Raw genomic sequence first — 7,638 nt, forward strand, 5'->3', positions numbered from 1 at the left:
AACTGCTTGCTGGCCCCTGGTAGATGTTATGGGGCCCAGAGGAAGTAAAATGAAGTTAAAGGAAATGTTTTTGTTCTGTGTGGAGTTGAAAGGTTACTGTGCCCTGCACTCAGGGTTCAGTTTCCTTTCCCAAAGTAGCATTTCTGATGCCTAGAATGCTTTCCTGTCTCCTAAAATACCCTACTAACAGGAGCTCCATCTTCCCAGCTGTCTGGCTTTGTGCACATGTTTTGTTGCAGGGGAAGAGACACAGTGGGAACTTGGCTGGTGTTCAGACTTGCACCAGAGATGGGAGCAGCCCTCACTGCACCTTCTCTGTGCTCCAGATCTATTAGTCTGTGTAGGGAGGGCATCAGGAGACAGGGCAACTGGGAGGCAGTGTTTTACTTTCTGCTGATTTCTTTTCCCTGGGGGAGACGGGAACAAGGGGGAAAGACTTTCTTGGGGATTTGGAGAAGGGGAAGCGTCTCAAGCTTGCCCTGGACTTCCCCTTCCCACTACAGCCTGTCTTGGGCTGCATCTGGAGTGGGCATTCATTTAATCACCCCCAAGTGCAGCCCCTCTTGCTGCCAGGAGGGCAGATGTGAGTGTCTAACTGTTTTGTCCTGCCTGCAGCTCTCCCCAGGTGGGGTTCCTGCGCTTCCTCAACTTGCTGGCAACCTTTGACTGGAAAAATAACCCTTTGATTGTCAACCTAAACACTGGCCTCACAGGTGAGCAGGCAGCATGTAGGAGGGCCACAGCATGAGGGTCTTGGCCACTCCTTGGTCAATGCCTGGCTTCAGGATTCTTGGATACAGGGAGGCATCACAGCTTCTGTTGGGGGCGAGGAGATTTTCCATTCCCTTACTTCTGTCCTGTCATGTTTAACTTGGCTACAGGGTGGGTTTGTTTGTGTGGGGTTTTTTTCTCTTGCCTGCCTTTAAAGTGGTGTATCTCGGTGATGGTGCTCTGTTGCTTTTGGTCTCGTTCAAATCTGTGACAAGTCTGAGTGGTGTTGGATGTGGTGTTGTCTTTGAAGCCCTCTGTTCCTGCCCTCTTGTGCTTTGTCTGTTGATTGTCTTTTGGACACATGCTGTCTTTCCCCAAGAGCCAGTAGAGACATGGGATTGTCTTGGCTTTGCATGGTCATGGGTTGAGGGAAGATAGCTACACCCAGCTTTTAAAGCTGATTTATAAAAAAAGGTCAAGCTACTTGTGAAAAAATTGTGCTTTGAAAAATGATACTTTCCAAAGTGCCCTCCAGCTTTTTATAATGAACTATAGAGCTGTTCTTTTCCCCACTTGAGGGGAAATTAAAAGCGAAAGATAGAACACTTTGGGTACAAACTGTGTTATTAGCTTATAGCCTGAGTTCTAACCTGTGTCTGTCCTAGTGCCTGCCATGCCTGGGCCCACCTCAGTGGTTTAGAGCAAAGGCCCACGCCCTGCATCCTGTCTCCAAAGCTTCCCACAGGCAGGTGCCAAGGGAAACGTGAGAGTGTAACAAGCCTGAGGTGAAGGAGCTCTAGTTGCATATGGACTATGAGATCAGAGGGTGGGAGAGGATAGAGCAGCACAACAGGCTTTTTCCTGGGCTGTGATACATGAGTGAGGAGGCTGGAGGGCTCTGGATGAGGTAGAGCATTTCATCTACCTGCCTGTCCTCTCCAGATGCTGACTGCACAGAGATCAAGAACAGGTTTGTAGCTGCTCGCTCTCGCCTCCCCGTTATGTACATCGCCACCCCCAAAGACCAGTGGAGCTCCATGTGGACCCGAGAGCGACCCTCAGCACAGGTGAGCTGGGCTCTTTTTACTTGCTCCATGATGGCTGCTGGCTTGGGGCAGTTCCCTGCTCCTCGTGGTGGAGCCAGCTTTGACATCCCCGAGAGTGAGTGGAGTCCCTGCTACATCCAGGACTGCCAGGTTCACCCTCTGGCTTTCTTCGCTCCACAGATCCTGCAGCGCCTACTTGTGCTCGCCTCGGAGTCTCTCCGTGTTCTGGAGGAGCAGCTCATGGACCCGCTCAACAGCCAGGATGTGAAGGTAAGACCCTGGGACACCAACGTGAGGGTTTTCAGGCTCTGGCAAAGAATACTGGTCTTTGGTGATGATCATCGGGATGTTAGGATTCAGGCTGTGGCCATATGGGAGTATGCAGGCTGGTGCCCCAGTGTGCCACCCTGCTTTTGAGGGACCCAGCTCCGCATAGCAACTTGGGGTGACTAGGACAAATTTATTTTGTGTTCTCTGGTTTTCTTGGGATATGAGCAAACCCATGATGTTCCTGTGCTGAACTAGTCATGTGTCCATGACTGGATCAAATAGTTACTCTGGGAGACTGTTTTGGTGTCGCTGTGCAAATCTGGCTTGTGTGCTCAAGTCTAACCAAGCTCAGGGTGGCAGTGGTTTTGGCAGGATGCTAACAAGCACTTTAGAAAGATGTTACTTTGGTTTGAGTGGAGGAGCAAGGCCATTTGTAGTTTAAATCTCTTCAGTTTCTCAGCGATTGTGTTTTTTAATTAAGTTAAAACATCGATTACTAAAATGGACCTGAGAGATGTAGATATATTTATTTGCCTTTCGAAGGGAGATACATGTATTTTGAAGGGTAGCTTGTTGGTGTACCAAGCAATGACCCAGGTGATTGAAGCTCAAAGGACTAAAAAAGCCAAATAGTTGTTAGATATGACAGATTCACATTAGAGGAAAACACCCCCCCAAAACCAGCACACAGTAGATTTTCTTCTACCTAGGCAGTATAAAAAGGATGTACTGATTTCAGTTCTGCTGCATTTTGCACTGGAAGTATTACCAGGGTGAGAGCTACTTGAGGTGATAGCAGTGTGTGTTACAGGTCTTTGAAGGAATGAAACATGCCCAGCGTGCTCCAGCTGACCCAAGACCGAATTCAAGAGTTGCACTGTGAGCTGTGGATGGTTAGCTTCTGAAACGAGCTGTCACCAGTCCCTAGCAGCTTTCCAACACCTTGACTCAGCTTCCTTGGGCTCCTTCCATCTCCCTCCCCCTCTTGAACAGTGCAGTGGGAGCTTTTCCCGTTCCCAGGGTATCCCTCTGGTCCATGCCAGTGTCCTCCCAGGCCTGTGATGTTCTTTAGGAATAAACATGGGATGCTGTTTCCAGGGCTGGTAATCTATTTGTAACCAAAACTTGGTGGCAGGGAGGAGGGAAAAGTCTTTCCAGTTCAGTTTGGAGTTGCGTCCTCTATCCATGTACCTAAAAGGGTACTCCTTGTTGCTTTTATGTCTTTGCATTTGGGTCACATGACGACATGTCCACTCTTGTGCAGGTGCAGACATGGTTTTGTGAGCAGTTTCTTTGCTCTCAGGGGGCATACAGTAAGCCACAGACTTGGTCAGCTGGGTTGGAAAGGAGGTCTGTGTGGGTTTTAGCTGGGACTCAGTGGTGGTCACTGATGTTCTTTGTGTGTGTTCTCCCCAGCCTGGCTGTAAATCAGCTCTGAACAGTGGGTTTTCTGCCAGTGCAGTTTGAGTGGTGTCCCATGTCTCTGTACATGTCTCTGTGTCCTTTGTTCCACAAAAACATGCACATAGCTTTAAGTTTTTTTTCCATTTTAATACAGCTATATCCACAGCTAGATCGTGCCTGTCCAAGTATTTATGTGTCTGGGATTGCTCCCCTCCATTAACCAAGCTTACTCTCGCACGCTGTCTACTTGATGGAAGATGCTGATGCCCTCTGAAGCAAATCCTATTGGATGGATTGGGCCATCCTGTTATTACACATCTCCTTGTGTCACTGCTGTTAGCTTCTTGACACCCCTCTTCATTCTGGGACTCTGCCACATGCAGCACAGTTATCTGTCTCAGCTCACCTGTCTGTCCCTCTCTTGACTGCCCACTCCACTGCCATACACTCAGGTGGGCCTTCTGGGGTCTGTGATCAGGGCTGGAGGGGACCACTTTGGCCATATGGAAAGCTCGGCTCCAGGGACCATCCTTGAGTCCTGGAGACAGTGGTTATATTTTTCTGCCAACCTGGGAAACCAGTGGAGCAGAGAGTGTAGTCCTTCTGGCTAGTCATCTGATATGGGCAGGGAGTAGCTCCCTTCTCTTGAGATGGAGCACGCTGTACAGCTGGGCTATGGCAATCATGTCCTTTCCTCCAGGTGTGCTTTGATGGTCCAGAGAACATTTAGCCTGTCCACCAGGAGATGGCCATGTGAGAATCACCTCACTCTCTGCAGTGTAGCAAGTTACAGCACTTGTGTGGTGTGTAGGGGTATGAGGATCACATCCTTCTGACAGCAGAGTCCATGCTAGAATGGGGACATGTCTCAGCCCAGAGAGAGTGGGGTGGCCAATTCAGGCTGCAGCTCCCTCTGACCCCACCACAGTATTGTTTTTACTGTTGATGTTTTGGCAAACTTTTAATAATAATCTAGCAAAAATTTTGGCTTTGGTTTACTGCTTTCTGAGGAGAAGGGAATAAAATGTAAGCAAGGGCTTGGGAACTCTCTCTGATATCTTGTGCTCAGCTGTGTCCCATATTGAGTGGCACTGTTTGTTTCTCCCTGCAGGTGATCTTCCGCCCTCCTTTGGACTTCTACGATGTCTTAATCCACCTGAATCCAAACCAGATTCCTCGGCATCTGGAGAGTGTGGACCGGCCACTGAAGTCATTTTCCCGTGGTGTGGTGAAGAACAGCGCTTCCATGAATATACTCTTTCCTGTGGTGGATTATGACCCTGTACAGTGCTACCTCCAGGAGCTGAGAGTAAGCGCGGCCTGTTGGGGAGCCACAGCGGGAGGAGGGGGAACTGCCTTCTGCAATTCAGATTGCCTGCCTGTGCAGGATGTGGTTGGTGACATCTTTAAGTATTTTGCATGGGTGGTCATTGCTTCTTCAGCAGAAGACGTGGTGAATGCACCACCTTTTCCATGGAAATGGGAGTAGTGCTGATGCGAGAATGAGCTTAGATCCAAACCACCCAGAGCTTTTCTGAAGAATACTGTATTTCAGTGCAAAAGTATCTTTACGCCTTTTGTCTCCAGTCAGTTAACTGACTTTTCATGGTTTCTTGCACTACCTGGCGTGCATGATGGATAGTAGCCACACGTGTTTTCTTGGAGGATGTCCATGACATGGATTCCTGCGGCCTTCTGGCTGTTAGGCCAGTGGTTTTGTGAGCCATAGAGGCTGAACATCGGTCACAGGATGGTTTCACTGTGTCTGGCTACATGCATGAAGACAGAAGAGCTGGTAGTGTAGATATGTGGAGAACATCGGTATCCAAAGTCATCAACCATGTTCTCTTCCACCATGTAGCCAAGCCAAAGCCTCAGCAAGCTGGGGAGGTATGTGAGGTGCTGGGTGACAGCAGTGTTCCACACTGGATGTGGACAGCCCATACTTCGCAGTTGTGCACCATCTACCACTTTGGCCCTTTCCAGCTTCAGATGTGGTAGCTGAGTTAAATACTAGTGTGCAGAGAGGTGAGGCTGTGATACCCTTGTCAAAATCTACTCTAACTTTCAAGTGTCATCTTCCCTTACTCACAAAGGTACTGTGAGCCGTGTCAGAACTGTCAGTGTAGAAATAATAGGCTGACTTTGGCAGGAAGGGTGCTGTGGAGGTCTCTGGCCCTGTGCCCACTCAGGGCAGAGCCAACTTTTGTATTAGAGCGGGCTACCCAGAGCCCGGTCCTGTTGAGTGTCAGCTGTCTCCAGGGGTGGAGATTTCCCACCTTCCTGTCCCAACATTTGGCCACCATTGTGAAAGTGGTGCCTGAATTCAAGTTCCAGTTTAGGCTGGAATATTTTGGGCCCTTGCAATTCAAGTTCCTCTTTCACCTTAACCTGGTAGCTTAGGAGGTGGGCAAAGAAAACTTGCAAGGGTTTCTTTGAAAGTTTCCTCATCCTGGGAGCAGCCCAGTTACCTCCCAAAGTGTGTGCCAGCTGCATTGCATGATAACCTGTGCTCATGGGAATCTGCTGTGGCTTCAGTAGAGCTGCTAGAGCTAGCAGGATGCAAGCTCAGTCCTCCTGTCACCCACAGCAGGTTGAGACAGTCTCGGGTGGTGGTGAGGTGAGAGACAGCGATACATAAAAGGCTTCTTGAAATTGAGAAACGCCTCAAAATTGTTCCACAATTTCCCTCCAAGTAACACTGCTTTTTTAGCTGGAAGGACATAGGGTAGAAGAGGTGCCCAGTGCTCTCCTGCCTTTGAGAAGGAAGGTGGATCTGGGAGTCCTGCAGATGTGTTGTAGGTAGCACTGGGGGATTTCCTGGGGTCCAGGATATGAAAGAAGAAGGGGGGAAAGCATCCTGCTCAAGATTTTTAAAAGGGAACAGGAAGCAGATTTGGAATTGTTCACTATTTAGCTTTCTTTCCTGGTGTCTGGATCTGAGGAGGAATATCAAGACAAGCTGCTTTCTAGTGTTGCATAAATGATGAGGATATGACCTGCTGCCATTCAGCCTCAACCAGGAGGCATAGATGTTCATAGGAAATGGTGTTTAAGCCTGAAATCCTTCTCCACCTGGTGCTGGAAGTGGCTTTCAGCAGCTCCCAAGGTGCTAAAGATGTTTCTGTACATGGGACCGGAGCCTCTGTATCTGAAAGGGTCAGCACTAAGCAACCCTTGTGGAAACTTGGCAGAAGGATGACCGCTTGCTTGAAGAGGAACTGAAGACTGTTGGATGAGCTGATTGGGAGAGCAGGCTCTTTGGGGAAGTTAACTGTAGCCAGTCTGACTGTAGTTTGATACAGTCTGTCTGGAAACTTGTTGGGGTCTCTTGCAATTTATGCAATGTTGTTATGCTTTTTAGACAAGTTGGTGTCAGTAAATGGCTCCGGAAGTGAAAGGTGTAGAAAAGACTTCCCTGGAAAGCAGTTTCATTATCCTTTATGCATTTATTATCCTTTAGAAAATTATGACTTACTTCGTCGGGCCAACAGTGATTTTCAAGCTGAGGTTTTACTGCCTGGTTTTTCTAATACAGGTAGTAATATACTCAGAATAGGGTCTGACCAGGTTACAAATTACAGCTGGTCCTAAATCCAGTATGCTGACATCCCAATAAAGAAACATGGATATGAGCAAAGGTCATGTTGCCTTTTAGAAGCAGTGTTGATTTGCTTGGTGTCTCTTGTTCTTTGACCCAAGGGTGCTTAGGAGGGAACAGAGCAGGAAGTGGTCACAGCTTCCTCTGAAGAGTGAGCTATGGGATAGAGAGCTTGAAATCTGCCTCAGCATTCCTGTCTTGGAAGCTTTTCCTCATCTTGAAGGCTCTTAGATATGGCTTTGTTGCCTTCCAGCCATTGCAGTGGAGATATTTTGCAGTACCGGTTCACCTGTCTTTCATGGTATCCAGATCGATAGCAGGCAAACTTGAACGGGCTGATGAGTATCTTTTTTTTCCAGGCAAACAGGTGTTTGTTCTCCTGGAAAAATCACAGAGGTGATGTTCTCAGAGAACTCTGCCACATCTGCTTGAATTGGAAGGCCTCAAAAGCAGGGCCACCAGCAAGCTGGTGATACCAAGCTGTCTACTATGTTCATCAGAAATCATCTGGCTTCATGTCTTGGAGTATTGATGTTGTTGCTAAAAGGCAAGACCTTTGCATCGACTTTGGCTTTGCTTGGTAGCCTCTCCATGTATTTCTCTTTC

The 7,638-nt window shown here is 48.3% G+C and overlaps 1 protein-coding gene across 1 annotated transcript in view; it reads left to right on the forward strand.

Moving 5' to 3' along the window:
• NOL6 (nucleolar protein 6 (RNA-associated)) overlaps nucleotides 1-7,638 on the forward strand; it is a gene marked incomplete at its 5' end in the record, with an annotated part of 25,892 nt that overhangs the window by 11,214 nt on the left and 7,040 nt on the right. The window contains 4 exons of the mRNA XM_009080623.1: nucleotides 616-713; nucleotides 1,654-1,778; nucleotides 1,938-2,027; nucleotides 4,543-4,740. Coding sequence (XP_009078871.1) covers nucleotides 616-713; nucleotides 1,654-1,778; nucleotides 1,938-2,027; nucleotides 4,543-4,740 — 511 coding nt within the window. The remainder of the gene's footprint in view (nucleotides 1-615; nucleotides 714-1,653; nucleotides 1,779-1,937; nucleotides 2,028-4,542; nucleotides 4,741-7,638) is intronic.

This window comes from Acanthisitta chloris, unplaced genomic scaffold (assembly GCF_000695815.1).
Source record: "Acanthisitta chloris isolate BGI_N310 unplaced genomic scaffold, ASM69581v1 scaffold7868, whole genome shotgun sequence".
NCBI lineage: Eukaryota > Metazoa > Chordata > Aves > Passeriformes > Acanthisittidae > Acanthisitta > Acanthisitta chloris.